Source organism: Alligator sinensis, unplaced genomic scaffold, assembly GCF_000455745.1.
Source record: "Alligator sinensis unplaced genomic scaffold, ASM45574v1 scaffold228_1, whole genome shotgun sequence".
NCBI classification, from domain to species: domain Eukaryota; kingdom Metazoa; phylum Chordata; order Crocodylia; family Alligatoridae; genus Alligator; species Alligator sinensis.
Window position 1 is genome coordinate 334,048 of NW_005842044.1, and position 21,414 is coordinate 355,461.

Here is a 21,414-nt window from a genome sequence, read left to right on the forward strand (position 1 = left end):
CAGTGCCTGCCCGCACTGACAGGCGCTTCTTTTTGTAGGCAGACGAGGTTGTTCGGGTAAATCGGATCTCCTAAGCCAACTCAAATAGTTGGAAAAATTCTTAGCAAGTTTTCGGGCTCAAATGCCCTTTGTCAGGCTGAGGAAGCATCTTTTTGTAAGCATACATCTTGAAGGGGGGGGGCACGCCAAAGTTTTCCTGAACTTGGATTGCGTTGTCCCTTGCACGGCAGCCTGCTACCTGTTGTTTCATGGGGTTGGGGAAAAAATGACATTTCATCCAAAAAAAAAAAAAAAGGTGTTAAACTAAGATGGTCATGTACTGCGTTTTGTTCTGGTTTCTTTCTGAAAGTTATTGACTAAAATATACACCTCTAAGAAAACTTCCTATTAATTATAGCATTTTTGAAGCACAGTTTATACTTGATGAAACTACTCTAGTTGCATTTTTGTCGGGCCTGATTTTGTAAGCTTTTTTTTTTTTTTTTTTTTTTGGACGCTTAGTGCTTGGTTTCTTTGCCTTGTCATTGTACTTAAAGTTTCTGCACCTTGTTCATTTGTACTTAATGTATTAGTACATAGCATGGTGCTTATATAGTTTTATGCTCCATAACTTTGCAAGAGCTTGACCAGTACATGGTAACTAGCAGGCAGACTACAACTTGCAGCGTTTGAAAACAGAAATCTCAAGGTTCAGCTTGCAAGCATTTTTGTTTTCTTCTCCATCCACCCTGCTCTCAGTCCCCAGAGTTGAGTATAACAGGCATTGTATACAGGTATTTTTATTCAGGTGTCATGTGAAAACTGAAAGGCAGGTTTTCATGATGTGCCCATGGCAGATCTTGGTCCATGTCCTGATGTTTCTTTTTGAGAAACAGGGCTGATCAATTAGTAGAACTGCACAATGCTTAAAAATAAACTAGTTTAAGTGTAACATGCCTTCAGCTTTGCTTTTTCCAGTACTTGCTTTTTTTGTAATGAAAATCATTAAGGCCCTGATCCAAAAGAATTGAGTTTAACTTTACATACCCTTGAGTATTCCTGTTGTCAGTGAGATTGCCCTTAAGGTAAAAATCAGTATATCAAACTCTGGATTTAAGCCCGTTTGTGCATATCTTTAACAAATGAGTTGATAGAACAGTTTTGCCAATAATCTTGGTAAATTTATTTTTATCAGTGGATTTTGCTCATCTGTATTTTGTTCTATAGAAAGATATTGCTTTAAATGCTTAAAGTAGGGAGTTGAGTAAAACTTGGCAGGGAAATGACTTCTGAGGGCATCCTCAAGAGAGCAGTTTATGGAAGGCTGAGGTGAAGAAGAAAAGTTTCTTATATGAATGAAGGTGAAGTTTTTGATGTAGCTGTGTTACTGATTTTTAACGTCATCAAAATGTATTAGGGTAAAGACCGAGGAAAAAAGTTTAATATGAACAAAATGTTCCAAGATTGGAACTCTAAATCGCATTGTTTTATTAGCCTTGTAATATTGCACATGGCATCATGGAGACAGGCAAGCAGCTAAGAGTATTTGTCTTCCCCCAAGATAGGTATTTTTGAGTTTAATTGCTAAAAATAGTTGGTCACAAAGGAAAGATCATAATTTGCAGCTCAAGAAGACTGTTGTGAGAAATCTGAAACACACAGTCAAATTTTGCACAAACAGTGTTCTCATACCAAGAGACTTTTAGCAGGATGGGGGAGACTAAACACAGGTTTTCATTACACATGTAGTGCTTTTATGTCTGTTGAAAGGAGAGTGTCTGACTCGTTGAAAAGCTCAGTTTAAAATTAGTTTTGATGATCCGTACAAAATGCATTTGAGAATATCCCAGCACAGTTCAATTGCACTGGCTGCTTGTGCTTTTTAAAATTATTGTTCTAAGAAGCTATTTCGTAATCATCTTAGTTAAACACTTAAGTATAGTTGTCACGTTGTTATGGGTGTGTTCTGAACCTATTTCAAATCTATACAGTGATTTTTGGTTTTGGGTTGGCTGCTTTTTTTTCAAGGTAGATCTCGAAGTAAACCAGTTGTAGAAGAGACTGAGCCATTTTTTAATATGATAAATGCTTGAAATTATATTTCAGTAGGGAAACTTCCCAAAAAATCTCCATTTAAAATACAAATGAAATTTCAATGTATGTGTAGAAATTTCTTTACAGGAAAATGGCTGCAATGGTAGTCATGAGTCCTGTGAACAGTTCCTGGCTTTTAGGTAGAACTGTATTACTAAACTTTGTATGTGAAACTTGTGAAAACAAATTAAATGGGGAAAGAGATATAAAAGGAGAATGTTCAGAGAACAAAATAAGCAGAAACAATTCAGTCTGGTAGTAGATAAATTTTGTGTCATACTGACCATGACATGACTAAAAGGAAAACTTCTCAACCAGTTTGCTGTGGGGTCTTTGTCAATTCTAGATCACGGCACTTTTTAAAAGGCCTTTTTATTGTTGATAATGCATGTCTTTAATGAATCCAGTTTCCACACTGTCTAATTAGAGAATGTCTGTTGTCTAAGCACGCTGCTGCTTCCATTCAGTTATTTTACTAGTTCTAAAGCTGAAGGGGAAAAATTGATTTCTCATATAGATGAACTAAAGCTGTTCATTTTCTTTTTGGTGTGATACATGTGCAACATGCTGTGTCGTACAAAACAGACAAATCTGTTGTAATAGAACTTGCTGGCCTTGGTCCAGTGGATTATAGTCATTTGTCACTTTAATGCCATTTCAGCAGTGTAGATGTTCATCTCCAAAGAATTACACATGCTAGAACTGCAGTTTTTCTTTTGGTGGAAATGCTTTCTTTGTGATCATTTAACATACAACTCAGGATTTAGGAACATTGTATGGAACAAAGATGCTTCATAGCAGAAAAGCCTCATGGGATATTTTGATACATTTAAAATTGGGATTACAAGCCAATATTCTGTTGTGTAACTACAAGGTAGTTCTTTTACGAAACAGGACTATAAAGACTGCTGATTTCGGATGGTATTACCAGTAATGGGGAATGGGTGGTGTTGGGATCTTTTATTTTACCAGATTTGTCCTACGGTGTAATGGATAATTCTTCTAAATAATTTAAAATATAATCCTATCTGAAAGTTAATATTAATGTGTTCAAAGTTTAACTCTTTAAGCTTGTCTGTTCACATTGGTTCAAACAGTTTTTTGTGATATGGAATAATTTAAATGGGGATGATCCTACACTGAGTGGGAGGGTTGGACTAGATAACCTCAGGACCCCATCCAGCCCTATTTTTCTGTGTTTTTAAGTGATAATCTAAGTGATAAGGAAGCATGCTAGTTTTCTGACTTGTACACAGAATATTGAGAGGATCTAGTTTATTTGCATGTATTCCTAATATCAATATAGTATTTACATTTCCCCTCCCCCTTGGTCTGAAATAACTTGTATTTAATCTTTGGGCAATGTTGCAAGGCTAGTCTTTTTTTTCCTTGTTTTTTGTTGATGGTTAAGTCTGAGTGGTGCTGCAGACAGATCCAAAGAATTTATTAAAAACTAGTTGCACTCATACTTACAATTTCTTCTCAGAAACCCACATGATACGTAATGGGTGCTTTTTCTTGTAGCATACTGAAATTAAAGTAAATGATCATTAGTATTTTGTGGGTGTGATGCAAGTTATAGTTTCTAAATTTAAATTTACATGGGCTTCATGTTTAGCAAAACGCATCCTCAGAGAGTTGATATCCTAAGGAAGGAGTGGTGATGGAAGCACTCTTTCTGTGCTGTTATAACTATTTGGAAATCATTAAAAGTTAGTATTCTGTAGCTGTCTTTGAAAAGCAGCTGGGGATTGGCATGGCTTTGGCTTTGCAGTCGAGGACTTTACATGGGTTACCAATCTGTGTGGCTGGAAATATATTTTCTGCCTTGTGCACTTCTGTATGCTGTCACTAATTTGTCATGTTTGAATAGGTTGAACTGATTACTGTTTGGTATGAGCTGTAGTTAAGGAAATATCACTTTGGTTAATGAGGGGGAAGGAGAAACATTTTTATTTAATGCTTAAGTCTTCTTAATGAAGGAGGATTTGGAAGCTGTTGAAAGGGAGAAGAGGCAAAGCTCTCTGTACCAAAAATTCTGCTGTACAGGCATACCCTAAATGTAATGTGAGCAAAACCTTTAAAAGCAGTCTTTAAAAAAGTAGATTTTCCTCCAGTGATTTTATGTAGTAGATGCCTCCCATCTCCTTCCTCCCTCAGAACAGGGCATAAAATCCTAGCTAAAACGACAGCACCACAGTAGGGGTGCAGAGTTGTCTGTATTCTTTCAGTGCAGTGGATAGGATTTTTCTTTTCATACATCATTTACAACTTACTGCAGTAATTTTAGAAAGTCAGGGCATTTCCTCTTATTTTTTTTCCCTGTGAAAGCTACAGATGGGTAATGATTTTATCAACCTTATTAAAAGTAAAGTTGCTGCACATTTTTCTCTCAGAGAGAATGTATTTGTGGTGAAACAGTAATTTAACTCCTTTGCTGGTATCAGTGATGTGCTTACCCTTCATAGTACTTCTGCTGCCTTGAAAGTAATGACTCTTTTCAAGGGTAGTCAACTCTGTTACCATGTGCGTAGACCTTTTTTTAGTGGTGTAGAAAAACACTAATGCAGACTTTGAGGCTTCATGTATGCAAGAAACCATGCTTCTTTAGACCAGGGCACAAGATCCTGTGCTACAGACTTGACTTCTGGTGTGCCTTCAGAAGTTTATTTGGCTGATCTGGTCTGCTGTAGTGGTGGAAGAGTTACAAATTCAGAAGCAGCTTCCCCTGCAAGCTCAGAGGTAATGGGTGCAGAACTAGAAGAGAAGGGAAGGAAGGTATCAGTGAGTTGCATCATGGTGTGTAGGGGTACCATGAATACTGTCTTATTCCAGGCTGGATGTGAGGTAGAGTTAAAAGAAAGTAAAAAGGGAATGGTTGCTCTGAGGTTAGAGACTGAATTTGATTCAGCTGCCTAATTATGTTTGTATTCCATTACCAATGGGTACTTTGAGGGCACATAGTAAAAGACATGCTTCATCCTAAAAGCATGAGACGGAGGAATGGGTGAGGTTGGGGGGGCACAGAGGTACAGACATGCCTGACATAACAGGTGGCTGGAGTTGGAAATAGGAATCTGGTGTCTTGAATCTCAGGCTAGTGCTCTAACAATTAATAGAATCATAGAAGTAGGGTCAGAAGGGACCTTGTAGATCTTCAAGTCCGACCCCCTGCCTGGGCAGGAGGAAAACTGGGCTCAAATGACCCCAGCCAGGTAGGCATCGAGCCGCTTCTTCAAGACCCCCATTAAACCATGCTTCTTCAACTGAGGCACTGGTAACTAAAATCAGAAATAATGCCACTGCAGGGTGAAAATCCTCTCTCTGTTTTTCCCCTTGCCTTCATAAAAATATAAAACCCAGCTCTTTGAATTCCTAGCACACGTTCTACAGTTCTTGGTATAAAGCCTAAGATGTGGTATGTTGAAAATCAAAAGTAATTACAAAGTGTTTTGGGAGAATGATTAAAATTTAGATCTCTAAACATAAATTTGAGTTTTAGTAGGGGAGAATTAGCTTTATTGATTACATTATCTGTAGATTACAAACAACAAAGCAGTAGCTATGTAATAAAACTGGGAGCACGAGTTGCAAGGCAGAAAAGATGAAATTATGAAATTTGCTTAGTCATATATGTCTTTTATTCTCAGTCTCAACAAAATATCAGTTTGAGTAGCTGCTCAACAAAGAAATCTCCAAAAAGGTCTTTAATTAATATTGCCTGCAAACACAAGATTTTTTTCTCAGCCATTTTATGCACAAGTTTGTGGAGGGGGGGGGTAGAGACAGGGAAGAGATATCACATCTAGTCTCTCGGCTTCTTATGTAGAAGCCATTAACAAATGATGGTTGCTGCTATTTTAGCTATGTGTTTAGGAAATTTAGCAGTTGAAATATGCAAGAGCCAGCAACACGCATCCCCTGTGTTCCGGGGACCACTAACGGGTGCTCTATGGACAACAGCGTATGCATTTTTGAATGGATTAAGAAGATGTCAGTGTGATCAGCTTGCTACATGGCATTCAGCACCAGTTTGGTGCTTGGCTAAACCCCAAGTTTTCGAGTAATACATCATATCATGCTTTGTGTGTTACTTGAATGTGCTTCAGAATGACTTCTTGCATGATAATCATTGTGCTTAAGTTGTTAGTTCATCCAACCCCAAGTGACTACAGCCAAAGGCCAGAGGATAACTCTTCCATAATCATTTCAAATGTAAGGTTCTAACATATTCATATGCTTTTGGAATAATCAAAAGTTATAACACTGAGTATGCGTAAAGTCAGGGAAAATGATATTCTTGTTCACTGAAGTCTTGTTATTAGTATCCTTCCACATTTTGAACTGATTGATGTGTAAGTAAATAAGATAGGAATGACTCTGGTGCTATTTGATGTCTGTATGGCTTAGTAAGACACCCACTTCCAAAGTGGATGTGAAACCAAAGATGACAACGCTGTCTACTTAGAAGCTTTCTTTTTAATGTGCTGATTAAAGGTGTACAATTTCAAAGTGAGGAATATCCTGGCTTTATAATTGACAGGGCAGAATCTATAGAAATCTCGTTCTGTGGGTTTAAAAGAGTATTTTACAGTTTTAACGTTTTACTAAGTTCCTTTCATTTCACAATTTGGAAGAAGGGAAGATATGTTAGCTTATTATCTTAATAAAGTTGAGGAGTTCAGTATTTCCCATATTCTGCTTGTTGATATGTGCAAAAGGAACATAAAGGACCACAGGAGAAAAGCAATTTAAGAACAGTAAAGGACAGTATAATAGGTAGTAAAACAAGTATACAGTTTTTGTATATCGTAAGATGATAAGAAATTTGAATTTAGAGCTCTCAGTGTAAAAAAAGATAGGTTGTAAAAAGTAATAACCGTCTCCATACTCATATGCATTTATGTTTAAACAGATTTCTAGGTTTTTCAGTGTAAAAACTCTGAGTAAGTTTTAGTATCCTTATGTTTTGTTTTAATGATTTTCAAACTGTTCTCATGCAATGCATATTTAATATATAGGAATTTACATGTTACAGGGAGAATGAATCCCAAATCTATTAGGCTGTTGAAATTTTCCCCTAAGGGGAGTGAGTCAGTCTCATTATTTGAAATTTTTAAAATTAGGCAAAGCCTTAGTACTAGATAATGATACTGCATAGACAAGAGAAGATACTAGGTCATTGTAAGCCACTTTTAACTTGATTAATCAAGCGCTGTACTATTAAAGTTTTCTAATGTAGATATTACATCACACACTTAGGATTAGTGACAGAGCAAGCATCGCATCTGTATCCACAGACTAGTATCAGCGTGTGTATTTAAATAAAGCACCAACTGCACATGCAGGTGTCCTGTGGAAAAGTCAAAAGAGAGTGTGACATGTTAAGTCACAGCATTTCACTAAAATTCTGAAAGGTGCTCAGGTACTGCGGGTATTGTGATGGATTAAGAACTCATATAGAATTATGAAGCGTTCATTAGAAGAATGCCACTAAAGTTGCTACTTAAGTACCAAAAGGAAAGAAATGGCAGAAATCAAAATTTCACAAATAAGCTTATATAGTCCCTTTTTGTATATACCTCATGATACATAATTTTATTGCTTGCGCATTTTTTTTTCCACAGGACCACTGGCTTATTCAGCATGCAGGATACAATGGTATCCATTAAGCTTTATTCATATTTTTTATTGTTTAATGAGTGGTCCAATGCTTTATTTATTGCCCGTAATTCAAACTCTGCTCTAAAGGCAATTACTAACATCTAGCTTTTTTATATTGGTCGACACAATAGCATTAGCATTATGTAGCACTCAAGTGTTTTCAAACTATAGCTCCTATTTGCTTACATTACAGTTCTGAACATTTAGTGCTTCTGCAAATTGCATTCTAGCTGGACAACACAACAAAGAGGAATGTATACTTATTATTTCTTTGAGAAGCTCAGGTTCAGTGGCTTGTGAGCATCCCATGGGAACATTGGCACAGGCAAATGCAAATTTTAGTTCTCCAGGTTTAGAATTAATTGCAATTCATTCCCAAAGCATGTCCATTCTGCCTTGAATGAAACATTTCATCATCTAATTAAAGAATGTATCTCAGTGTGCATGCAGAAGAGGCTCAAATTTAGATTGTACAAGTAACCTTAATTTCAGCACATCCAAACTAAAGTGTACATGACATGGCAACTTCCATGTCCCTTATGTTTTTTGGTGTAATTTCTTCATTTTTTTAAATTTTGTTTTGTTTTTAAAGATAAATTTAAGATGGTAAATTTCATTGGGCATATTCACATTGGCATCCACAAGGTTGGAAACTTAAGATTCACAGCACAGACCTTTGCTATTTTAGATACAGTAGTAATTGATAACTAGGGACCTACCTAATTTGCAGCAACTGCCTGCTGATTTCATGGGCAGAACACAGGGCCTGGCAGTCATTTCATGGGTGGAGTGTGGTGGGTCCTGGTGGCCCCACACCTTGCCGCTGATTGGCTGAGGCCTGTCTGCCATGCAGCCCCACCCCTTGCCACCAATTGTCGGAAAGGAGTGAGGCCATAAGACAGGCAGCCCTCACAGCCAATCAGGGACAGGGGTGGCAGCCATCTTGCTGGTAGGTTTTTGAGTAGGCAGCCCCCCTGCCTTTCCTGCCCCAGTGGCAGCCATCTTGCTGGTTGGTATTCAAGTAGGCAACCCCCTGTTTTTCCTGCCCCCTCCCTCTTTCCAGTACCCACCATGAGGACTGCAGACTCCCTCTACTGAGCCAGCATTTTATTTTCCATAGCTTTTTTTTTTCCCCCCTTGCAGATTTTGCGGGCAGTGCCTGGATTTGGCAAAATCCATGAAATCACAGTTGTGGTAGGTTGCTATTGATAACTCAAGTAAGTTGTTGAGTAGCCCTTTAAAAAAAAAAAGTTAAGATGTTTACTTGGCTAACGGATTTCACAGGTAGCTAGCTGATGGTGAAGTAATGTCAGAATTTTAGAATCTTGATTTCTATTCCAGAGGGGCAAAGGGAGAGGGTTTTAACTGATGCAGACTCTTCTGCTCTCTGTCCACCCAGAATTTGTCCCCCTTTGCTGTTCTCTCCAGTCTGCCTGTTCCATTGCACCTGGTTCCTTATGTGCTCCTTACTCAGTCAGTCAATCCATGCTACTAGGCTTGCTCTCCAAATCTCCCCTTTTCAGACCCATTCTGAGACGCCTTGCAATCCCAGTTTCTCTCCTTCTAACAGCTTGTCCTCTTTGGTCCCAATATTGTCAGACACGTTGTACTAATCTACTATCTCTACTGCAGTTTAGTTTTTGTCCTCTTTTACAGTTGAATCGGAAGGTGGCCTTGGTGTCTGCGTTCCTATCAGAAGCCGTTACGGGGTAGTCTGCCTTAATTCTTGTAACTGTCATCTAGTGAAATTTTCCCCGCCTGTGCTCTCAGAAATGGCTTGATTTGAGCCTGAAGTTACCTTAAATTCAGTACAAGCTGGATACCCAACATGAAAAATTTCACCCCTAATTGTTGAGCTTCCCAAATTTTGCATTGGGAAGTGTTGGAGAAGCTTAATACTAGGCCCTGTAACATAACAGCAGGAAACGTGTTCCTCCTAGCGCAGGGGTGGGCAAAATGCAGCCCGCTAACTGACTATCTGGCTTGCGGGTCAGCGGCCACAAAGTCATAGGATCCAGCCTGTAGGGAGCCAGCGGTTCCAGCTGCTGCATTGTGCTGGGCTGGCGGGCACATCCTGGCCCCTTCCACAGCTTACAGCAGCTCCTGCCCCACGTGCCCAAAGCAGCGTCAAGTACACACTGGCATCAGCTGTGGGCATTGCCTTCAGGTTTCCACCAGGGATCAGGGCAACTGCCTGGGACCACAGCTGACATGCTGATGCAGCAGCATCACCTGCAGACCTGGGAGGATGCCGCAATCCCCAGGGGAAGCTGCTGCTTGCGTCTGTAGCTGTTGCTGGCACCTGCGCAGTGCTGCTTCTGGTGCACGGGCTGGGAGCTGGTGTAAGCTGTGGGGCCATGCAATAGGTGCAGGGCTGTTGGTGGAGAGGTGAGGGAGGAGGGTGGGGAATAGAGAGACAGAAATGACCCTGCCCCTGGTCAGTGGTAGGGGCCAGTGCTGGGCACCAGGCAAAAGCGGGACCTGGCAGTGGATGCACTTGCTGCTTCCAGAACCCTGGCTGCGGCTGCCTGGAGCCCATAATGGGGCTTCCCTGTGGTTCCGCCCTGCTGCTGCCACTGCCATCTCCAGGCTGCTCCCAGGGCTGGGATGCTGGAGGACTCTGGTTTAACTTAAACCAGGAAGGGGTCTGGGGCAGGAGTTGCATAAACTGATTTGACCCAAATCAGTTAAGTCTAATGCTACTTTCAGCCAGGTTTATCTTAAATCAGTTTCTGATCACTTAAGCCAGTTTGTGTAACTTCTGTCCCTAGCCCCTGAGTGCCACTCTAATCCCCTTTCCACCCAATTGGCTGCTTTTTTATTTGTTTTTTGGCTCCCTGCCTGATCTGCTCTTGCTTTCTGTTCCCTGTCCTATCTGTTTCTGTGCTTCCTGTCCCTTTCCTGGTCTGCTGTTTGCACGTGACACACAAGCTGCCTGTGCCTCATGTAGCCACCCCTGTTCTAATCCATGACAAAACCAGTTTGTTAATGACTCATCTCATTTTGGATTCAACTGTTAACAAAGTTTAGCAGGGCCAAAGTATTTACAAGCTTTCTGATTGTAGATTGCTTTAAGGGGTATACTGGATATAAGCCACTTGCGAACTGTAATTGTGGCAGTGTATTGGTTTGCCTGAAATATGATCTTATGTTACCAGATCACCCTAATTTACATAAATCTGTTAAACATAAAATTTGGGTTTGCATAAAAGTTGGAGTTTATTTAATAGAAGCAAAGTTAGAGCCAAACCACTTTGTTCCATCTTCCAATTGGACAAAACGGTATAAAATAACATTTAAAAAAAATGTTTTACATTTTTTTGTTGGCCAGTTTCATGACAAATGCTATATCGGGGTCATCAACCTATGGCCTGCAGACCAGATCCAGTCCGTCAAGACGGCATCTGGCCTGATGCAGCTCAGGCAATCAGCAGCACATTCCAGCCGTGGCACCTGACTTCCATCACTAGTTTGGTCACAAAGACATTAACTACAAAAGACTGTACCCAGAACCTCTCTCCATATAGTTTTGTGGGTACCGTAAGTCTAATGATTGCTTCAGTTTTGTATTGAGCTGAATTTACTTAGAAACATAGAATCAGAAAATTAGGTTTGGAACGGACCTCAGGAGGTCATATTGAGTCCAGCCTCCCTGCTCAAAGCAGGACCATACTCAACAAGATTATCCCAGCTGAGTCTTTGCCAAGCTGGGATTTAAAAAACCTCCAAGGATAGAGACTCCACAACCTCTCCAGGTAACCTATTTCAGTGCTTTACTACCTTCCTTGTGAGAGAGTTTTTTTTCTTAATATGTAAGGTAAATTTTCCTTGCTGCACCTTGAGACCATTGCTCCTTGTTCTGTCATCTTCCACCACTGAGAACAGACCAGTTACATCCTCTTTCAGTCCCATTGCCTTCAGGTAGTTGAAAGCCACTATTAAATCCCCTTTGTCTTCTCCAGCCTAAATAAGCCCAGTTCCCTCAGCCACTCTCGTAAGTCATGTGCTTCAACCCCTGAACCACTTTCACTGCCCTCCACTGGACTCTCCAATTTGTCCATATCCTTTCTGATTGCACATTCGTTCTGTAGCAGGGGGCCCAAAACTGAACACAGAACTCCAGATGTGGCCTCACCAGTGCTGAACAGAGAGGAGTAATCACTTCCCTTGACCTACTGGCAACACACCTACCAATGCAGTCTAGTATGCCATTAGCCTTCTTGGCATCAAAGGCACACTTTCTGGTTCATATTCATCTTATTGTCTACTATAACTCCCAGGTCCTTTTGTGCAGAGCTGCTGCCCAGCCAGTCAGTCCCCAGCCTGTACCAGTGCATGAGATTGTTCTGTCCTAAGTGCAAGACTTTGCACTTGTCCTTGTTGAACCTCATGAGATTTCTTTTGGTCCTGTCCTCCAATTTGTTGAGGTCTCTGAATCGTATCCCTCTCGTCCAGCATATCTACTACTGCTCCTTCCCCCCCTGTTCTCCCCAGCTCGGTATCATTTGCAAACTTGCTGAGTGCGTACTCTCTCCCATCTTCCAGGTCATTGATGAAAATATTGACCCCTGGGGCACTTCTTGATACCAGCTGCCAACTACGTATTGAGTCATTGATTGCTTTCTGAGCCTGATGATCCAGCCAGTTTTCTATCCATCTTATAGTCCATTCATCCAGCCCATACTTCCTTAGCTTGCCTGCGAGAATGTTGTGGGAGACCATATCAATTGCTAAAGTTAAGGTACACCACATGCACTGGTCTCCCTACATCCACAGAGCCAATCATTAGGGCTGTGCAAAATGGCTGTGTTTCAGTTTGGTTTCGGATTCGGCTGTTTTGGAGGTCAGCGATTCATTTTGGCGTTTCGGATCACCGTCCTGTTTTGTTTCGGCTGAATCTGTTTTGAATGGGCTGCGAGGGAAGCTTCGCACAACCTTACCCAGCTGGACGGGGCTTGGGGTCGGGGCTTGCAGGGCCCCAGTGGGGAGCAGGATGGAGCTGTGGGTGGCTCGTCTGGAGGAGGGAGAGGGGCGCTGTCCTCCATGCAGACGAGGAGGCCTCTGTGTGGATCTCTGATCCCTGTCACTGGGTTGCGGGGTAGGGAAGCAGCGCAGAGCGGCGAGCAAGCCTGCTGGGCCCTGCCAGGGGTCTCCTTGCCGCTGCTGCCCACCCTGCACTGCCCCAGCGACATGAGGCTGCACGGGGCAGGCAGTGGCGGCGAGGACACCCCAGTGCCGATCTCTGCTCCCTGCGGAGCCAGGTCACACGGCAGGGACCAGCACTGCCCTGCCCTGCCCCCGGGAAGAGCTGGGGAAGTGATCAGAGAGCTGGGAATTGAACTGGGAGCTAGATGCTAATATCAGAGCAGTCTTCTGTCCTCCCCGCCCCTGCTTTCCCTTCCCTTTTCTTACTTTTTGTTTCCCTGCAAGCCCGGCTCCGAAATTCTCTGAAACATTTCCAAAATATTTTGGAGCCTTCCAGTTCGTTTTGGATTTCGGATTTGGTGTTTTGGGTGCCGAAACGGCCCGAAACAGCTGCCAGAATTTCACACACCCTACCAATCTTCTTGTCAAAGAAGGCAATCTGGTTGGTCAGGGATGACTTGCCCTTAGGTGCTCTGATTACTACTAGTATCATGAAATCAGTCCCCTTCTTTGATCTGCTGCTAAATTTTCTAGCAAGCACCTTCTTGCTTCCTTCCATGTTTCCCTTTACACTTAGGAGCAACTTCCCATAATTATCTTTATTGTTCTTTAGATATTTCCTTAAGACTCTTGGTGTCATGCTTATAAATAAAGTTAAGCTGCTCCTGTGCTGAGATCTCTCTGCCTGTCATAAGGACCAATATTGTGTCTTTGTGATTCACTATTTGTTTCTGTCAAAACATTGTCTTATGTAGTTTGTAAGCTGTCTGAAGTAAAAGATATATATCTTTTTTTATCTGTTTTTGCATACGGCGTTGCATGAGGGCTCCAGTGTTCTGTAATATAAGTTAATGAACTAGACCATTAAATCCATTTCAGAAATATAGGATAAAACCGATCGAGTCTAATTTAATGCAGCTCTAGCTTCTTTGCATTTTTTTCTTGTGTAAAACTTGTCATTTATCTCTGGCTGATTGCAAATCAGTTGTTAACAATGGTTTTATTTTAAACTATAAGATCTCATAGAGCATGTTTAAGCCACAGTTATTGAAATTTAATATTCATTTGCTTTTCAGATCCATTTCTTATAAGCTAATACTCTCTGTTTGCATTTCTAAAATGTATTTAACTTGAGTGCAAGGTAAATGGATGAAGAAAGTGTTATTTTGGGTAATTTAGATTATACATGCTCTACTGCAAATTAAGACTTTGGTGAATCCCTTTGTAGAACAACTAATGAGATTCTTTCCTGGATGAATGCCTTCAGCTTTCCCAGAATCCTAGTGCTCTGTCGTTTAAAACAGTTATGCTCAGCCCTTCCAGATGTGAACAAAGTGCAAAGTGTTGGCATCCTAAGGCATCTTTTACATCAAGATCACGAAGTTGAGTAATACCAGCCTTTCTGATGCCAACGTTTCTGTAGTATCATAGCTGGCAGGCAGGGGGGTTGCCACTATTTTCACTTCCCTGAGATAAAACTGCTTCTCAACCCTCTTTCGTATAATTGGACAGATTGTTCACTTCAAAAGATGGGACATTTGTTGCAGGTATAGTATCAGAAAGCATTAACTGTTTTGCATTTGTAGTAGTAGAAAAGTATTACTTGAAAGCTTAGGTTTCTTCATGCTGAAGTGACCAGCAGAACCTGCCCACTAGGAAGCCAAATAGAAGCGGGTGTATTAGTTAGTTTAGCTTATTTTTCCTTGAGTAGGTTTAGTCCATAGATTGGCAGGGGTTGGTAAACTGTTCATGTCCTATTTCAGGCAATGGTGAAAAGTCTGTTTCATGTTAATGTTTGGATATGAAAGCAGTAATTAGAAGGTTTGTATGTGGTATTACTACCATTTTTGTTTAGTTTTGACCTCTCCTAATACTAAAATGGCACTGTAAGAATTGGTTTTCTATTGGAGTCAGTGGAAGATTTGTATTTATTTTTTTGCTGAGAGAACAGTGTCAGACCTGTTATGTATTGGTGTAGAGCTTTGGTACAGAGGGAGAGAAGAATGTATGTGGGAATGAGTGTGGTTTGTATAACAGCTTTTAAAACTAGTTGGTTTTTTGTTTTGTTTTGCTTTTTGCATGACTGCATCTAAAATGTCTCATAAAAACAGAAATTAGTTATGATTCAAGAAATGTTTATGTTAGAAATATTTTTGGGAGGTTACATGCTAGCTGTAATTCTTATAAATACACATTATTTAGTTATATTTGAAAGAATAAATTTCCTTGATTTAAGTATTTCGGTTCAGTTCATTGAAATTATTTAGGGTATATATTTTTTGAGAGCTTAAATGCAGCTTTTGGGTGCTGTATGCCTAACAATATTATGTATTGGTTCTTTAAAAGTTTAACTCTTTGCCACTTTTCAAATGTTGATATTTTTGTTATAAGGATTTTATGCGCGTGTAGTTTTAACACTGTGATAACTTCTTACATGCCTACCTAAACCTGGAGCTGAGTTGCGTGTCTGCGGGCTCTGGCAGGCATTATTTGTGATGCAAGTGATGTTAGTCTGGTTTTTATCGCTCCTTAAATTGAATGTATGGTGTACTGTACTCCAGTTGAGCTACCCTCTCCATACTGATGGAGCATAAGAATTAACTTCCAAACTGTGAAGTCCAAACTAGTGAGTGCTGCATTACAACCTTATTTACTGATTTTACAGTATCTTTCAGTCGTCTGTCCATCTCTTCAAACCACTTTCGTAAAACCTTTGACAATTTTATTATGTCCTCCATTATGCCAGGTACCTTACTATCTTTTTATCATCTGTATATTGGACAATATTCAGCTAGTCTGACTTCTATGTTTCTGAGAGAGAGCATCGAGCTGTTTGGAACCAAATCTGTTGGGTATCCCCATGAGGAATTATTACCATTACCTACATTAATATTCTGTCAATTTTTCTTTCTTTTATATAAACACTTGTAGTGATGTTACTGCTACAAAACTGTTAGTAATACTACTTTTGAAATCAAATTACTTTCCTCAAAACTGAGAATAGTCCTTGTATTGTGTTTTAATTTTTTATAATTTTGTGGATAGTAGTTTCTTAAATGTATCTTTAGAATTTACAAACATACTATAGCCAGTAGGAAATTTTGGTTGTTTCCAGGGAGGGTGTCAAGTTTGGTCAGTTTTCTTATTCACTCAAATTATGCATTTCTTGTGGCATTGTACATTATATATGCTGTTTTACAAACTTAGATCTAAGTGTTGCATATTTAATGGTACCCTCAGTTGTCAGTACTCCCAGCACCAGCATTTTACATTTTGCCTTAGAGCTGAAGAGTTCTAAGGTGTGGACTTCTATAAACTGTTGCAGCAAGTATGTCTTTTCAAGTTTACAAGGATTTAAACGTTGACATTCACTATTTGCTAAATCGCCCAGTATGGTTTTTCATATTTCAGTAAAGAAAGGGAAAGAAAATGAAGCATAGGTGATAATCTGTTTCCAAAAGTATTTGAATTTCACACTTTTTTTGGAACGTAATGGGGCTGATCTTGCAAAGGCTTTTGGCATGTTACTCGTTATATTAATGTGAATGTTTCCACTTAAGTCGAAGGTTATTTGGTATGTGTTACCAAAAGATGCAGAATCTGTTAATATGGTTGCTTCACATAATGGTGTTGTGGCTGTAGTTGAACTGTGGAAGAATACAGGAACTTTTCCCTTAAGAGGAGTTTTCTGCAATTTAAGCAAATCTAAACAGCAAAAACTATAAAGAAGCTCTAAAATTGGCAACTTTGTCCTTCCCCCGACTTCCTTAATAAAGAAGTATTTCTTTATGATAAATGCGCTATTTGCATTCAGTGGGGCTATTTATATGTTGAAGTATTGCAGATTTTGGTATTTGGATGACTATTATTTGGATAAATATACCAAGTGTTACTAAGCAGTCTGATACTAAAGCAGTAAATTTGGAAGAAAATTAATCTTTGTTCTGAAAGGTGAGTAAGTTGGGTTTTTTGGGGTTTTTTTATGAGGGCAAACAGGTTGACGGTTCTGCATAAACCAGTTGCGTAAGTTTAACCAAATTGATTTTAAAGTGGTCTCTGGTTCTTTGTGCACACTGGAGTTCATTCTGTAATTATTGTTGATAGGATTTTAAGGAAATACTACCACGTAGATAAAGCTGTAGAAATTATGTAAATTTCCCAAGGCAAAGTAAAAAAAATTGGGTGAGCTGAAATGCAAAATTTAAGATTTGCTGACTTCGGTTGTCCCTCAGAACTTTAAAAATAAAGTATAACCTCATGAATCTGACATGCTCAGGACCCAAGCATCTGCCGGAAGTGTGAAAATTCCAGATTTTTGAAACTGGAGTGGCTGCTGGTCCTGGAGGGGGAGAGTGGGGAGGGTAACAGCTGGTCCCGGAGCAGCGGCTGCATGCGGAGTGGCAGTGTGGGGTGGTGGATGGCAGCGGCAGCTGCTGTGTGCAAGGTTTCCCCTCTGCTGCTCTGGGACGGGCTGCCGCTACTCCCCAATGGAGTGTCGTTTTAAAAAGTGCTGTATTTTCGATACCTGGATTTATGTGGTTATATTGTACTTTTTTATGAACCCCTCCCCCCATCCCATTAGTGTACTAAGTGGTAAACTCTTACATAACATAAATCTTCTTTTTTTCTCTTTTTAGTATATTTTTGGGGAGTTCAGCCCTGATGAATTTAATCAGTTCTTTGTGACTCCTCGATGCTCTGTTGAGGTAAGACGTTTTATCTAAAATACAAAGCATGTTTCAGCAAAATGTCCAATAAAAAATTTTTACGTATCATTTTCAGTTTAAATTTTTTACAAGAAACCTGATAACAGTTTCTCCCTCTCTCTCAATATATACATAGATATAGAATCTAGAGAGACATAGTTAGCCATGTACGTTTTAAGTCAAGTAGAAGACCAGGTAGATTTGCACCTTTATAGATTAGTAATTCTCAACTGGGGTAGTACTAGTTTTTTTTTAAGGGTGGTGTGAGGAGATTATCAGATAAATTAAGCAGATAAATGCAGGTTTAGTATTGTCCCTGCCTGGAAGATCCCCCATCCCCACTGCCAGGGCCCTCTGCAAGGAAGTAAGCATTATAATCTGTAAATTTGTTTTTGAAATCGGATGCCACACTATTAACAACATTTACTGAGGGATGTCTTGAGCTCCATTTGGTTGAGAACCACTGATGTAGACCAGGGAAGCTCAGCTCCAAGCCCGTGGAGCCGTGTAGTCTGGCCTATGGGGCTCCCCATGGATCTGAAAATTTGATTTAAGATTTTGTCATCTGACGCTCAGTTTGTTAGATGCTGTGAAAGTAAATGTTGAAATTAAAGAGCAAGTTGGTAGTAGCAAGATGCGGTGTTCCGTGTTTGACAGTGATAGCACCACTAGTCGTAATTATTTATTTTTCTCTTGATTACTGTATTTGTTGATTTGAAGTCTTTTCACCAGATGTTTTTATTATTTATATGCAGAAGCTTGACAGTCCAGGCTCCGGTTTTAACACAATATGCAGGAGTCATTTGACTTACCAGGAAAAAAGCTGACAGTATTCTGCCCACATGAGGGAGCTGGGAATGAGGGATCAGCTAAATGAAACCAGTAGTTCTGCCTTGATTGACTTTTCAGAGATGGAATAACAACTCTCAGGGCCATTCCTGGATCTAGGCACAATCTCGGATTTCTTGAACTTTAGCGGGAGAATGGCTTTCCCTCCAAGGACTGGTATAGCCGCCTCTCACAAATACACTAATCCGCAAGGCACTCTGCCAAGGTCTTGTCTGCACAATAGGCTTTTTGCCAGCAGATGACAGCCACCACAAGGAAGTTGCCAGTGTGCCATCACCTACATAGCTTGTGTTTTTGTACAGCATGAGCAGCGATATGGCTCCATTACAGCACCCATGCTTGTCAGGCATTGCCCTCTGGGAGGTACCATCTGTTAAGAGGCTGCAGTAGCTGGCAGAAAGCTCTGGGTGGCAGCAGAAGCCTGTGTTGCTCTTCTAGCAAAGTGAAGAGCTTCTGTTATCCTAAGGGAGCCCCCAAATATCCAAACACTAGAAACTCTCAACTTGATCCATATATGGGGATGTGGGGAAGTGCTATCATTCAAAATGCAGTTTTTAATAATTAGTAGCTACTATCTATCTTCTTAATGTGGCTTACTAAGATTCCACTGTAATTAGTTTCAAGTTCTTTGTAGCAAAAAAAAATCACTCTAGTATGTTGCTTTTGTTTCTGGCAATAGTGAGAGGGGGGTTACTAGAAGAACAAAAATAGGGTGAGAAACATCAGCAAAAGATGGGGAAGGGAGAGAAAAAGGATAGAGAGAGCAGCAAAAAGAAGGTATGACGCAAGTTGTGAGTGGACACTGTCAAACTTTCATGGCTGACAAACTGGATGTAAATGCATACTTGCTGGATTCGCATAAATTGCCCAGGAACAGGTGGGTTCTGTGTTAATCCAGCATAGAGTATTGTGGTGGTAGGTCAGAGGTCTAGTGAGGTAATGAGAGCAAGATAAAATTGAGAATAGTTTTATTGCATTTGATTTGAGTTTTTTAAAACTCTTCAAAGACAATAATATCTCGGGCTGAAACAGAACTGGGAATCCAAATGACAAGCTTCTTTTATGGTTCTGTCACAGACTTCTGTTTGGACTTTAAGCAAGTTGCATGAAAAGAGATCATCTCACTTCTCATTAAAAAAAGTAGGCACTGCCCCCCACCCTCTTAATTAGTGGTATACTTTGCTATCTGGAGTGGGGGGCGTTTCTGAAGTGAGCGGCTTGACAGGTTAGTGATTTTGATTGTCTTTATCCATTTCTAATTGTGATGAATTAACTGGTGCAAAACATGAAATTACAGTTTGAGAATGAATGTGTATGCAAGTATAAATCCAAGGCAGTCCTTTGGAAAACTGGATATTAACAATGAATATCAGTGAGCTATTTCTAAAGATTCAGCTATTTCTAATGAAACTGATGTAGAATGGTACAAATATTTTGCTTTGCCTTTTGGTAAATGTCATTTTTTTTTTCCATGCAGCTTCCTCCATATAATGAAACAGTTTCATGTGGTATTAAATCTGCAAGTGAGCTTCACGATGGTAATGAAAACATTTTTTTTTTCTTTTTCTTTTATTTTCAGGTTGTTGGCTTTTCTCAACAGTGTTTTATGCCAGAGGCTGTCTTTAAATGACTAGTTCAGCTTGATTTGTATGTACATGTAAATACATTTGGCAGGCTTCTGTGTAAATGTTTACTAGTCCAATTAAATCTATAAGGATCTGAAGCTTTTAATAGACTATTTGCTAAGGTAGGTCCATCTGAGCCTAATATCCCACCAGACTGGTATGGTTAAGGCAGAGGCAGGCAGTTTATTTCCTCTGGAGGGCCGCTTACCCAGTTTTGGAAAGCTGTTGAGGGCCATGTGGGTAGCCCTGCCCCTTGACAGGTGCCCTTCCCCCTGATTGCCATCTTGGGACTGGAAGTCCCTTCTAACCCCTGACCTTTGCCACCAGAAGTCGCTCCTCTTGCCCCCAGAAGTATTCTGGGGTTGGGGAGGGGCGGGGGGGGTGTGTGTGTGTGTGTGTGTGTGTGTGTAGATGTGGTGAGGGAGCATATGGGACTGTGGGTGGTTATGTGGGGTGTGAGTGGGTATGGGGTTTGTGGGGGCCTGTGAGCGTGTGGGATGGAAGGTGGCTAGGGAGGGTTGTGTCATGTGTGGAAGGAGTGGGTGACTGGGGTCTGAATGGGGACGTGTGGGTACGTGTGTATAGCAGTGCGAGTGGAGGTGTGAGTACAGGTGTATGGTGGGGTGTGGGACTAGCCCTACAAACCCACACACGTTCTCCTCCTCCTCTCTCCCCCCCCGGCAGATGGAGTTCCTGCCAGCCTGGGTTCTGTGTTCCTGCTGCTCCTGGCCCCAGGGCACCAGTGTGAATGCTGTGCTCTGCCTGCCACTTGCTGCCACTTCCCCCTCCTGTCTGCCACCGCTGCCCTTCTCCTGCCACTTCCCTACCTTCCTGCCTGCTGCTGCTGCTTCCCCACCCCGCCTCCCTCGCCTGCTACTGTGGAACCACGTGGTTCCTGGCTGCATGGCCGTGACTGCCATTTCCCTGCTTTCCTGCCCGCTGGCTGCTCCAGTTTGCTGGGACCACAGGACGCAGCAGGAGCCAGCCTGGCCCTGAGGACTGGGGCAATAGCCAGCTTCCCTTCCTTCCCCCTGTTCTTAACTAAATTACAGTCTTGGACAGGCAGAGGTGGGGGAACAGCCCCAGGGGCCAGAAGCCTCTGCTAGGCACAGGCTTCTGGTTGGGGGCTGGGAGTGGGGAGATCAGAGCCAGGCTGGCCTTGCTGCTGGCTCCTGTTGCCACTGGGTTCTGCTGCTGGCTCCTCCTGGCGCCTTCTGCCGCTGGTGCCTTGTCATCTTTGACAGGCAGCCAGGGGGAGATAATAATTTACTTTTTAAATTTTGGGGGGGGCCCTGCAAGCCAGATAGGATGGCCTGGCAGGCTGGATCTGGCCCGTAGGTCGTATTTTGCCT

The 21,414-nt window shown here is 41.1% G+C and overlaps 1 protein-coding gene across 2 annotated transcripts in view; it reads left to right on the forward strand.

Moving 5' to 3' along the window:
* The first annotated feature begins 5,872 nt into the window (after window positions 1-5,872).
* The window catches only part of USP10 (ubiquitin specific peptidase 10), a 52,990-nt gene continuing 37,448 nt past the window's right edge, over window positions 5,873-21,414 (forward strand). Inside the window, exons 1-3 of one of the 2 annotated variants that reach the window (XM_025203095.1) lie at window positions 5,873-6,288; window positions 17,520-17,588; window positions 19,915-19,975. In XM_025203095.1, coding sequence (XP_025058880.1) covers window positions 6,172-6,288; window positions 17,520-17,588; window positions 19,915-19,975 — 247 coding nt within the window. In that variant the 5' untranslated portion in view covers window positions 5,873-6,171. The remainder of the gene's footprint in view (window positions 6,289-17,519; window positions 17,589-19,914; window positions 19,976-21,414) is intronic. The other variant, XM_025203094.1, reaches the window with a different exon arrangement.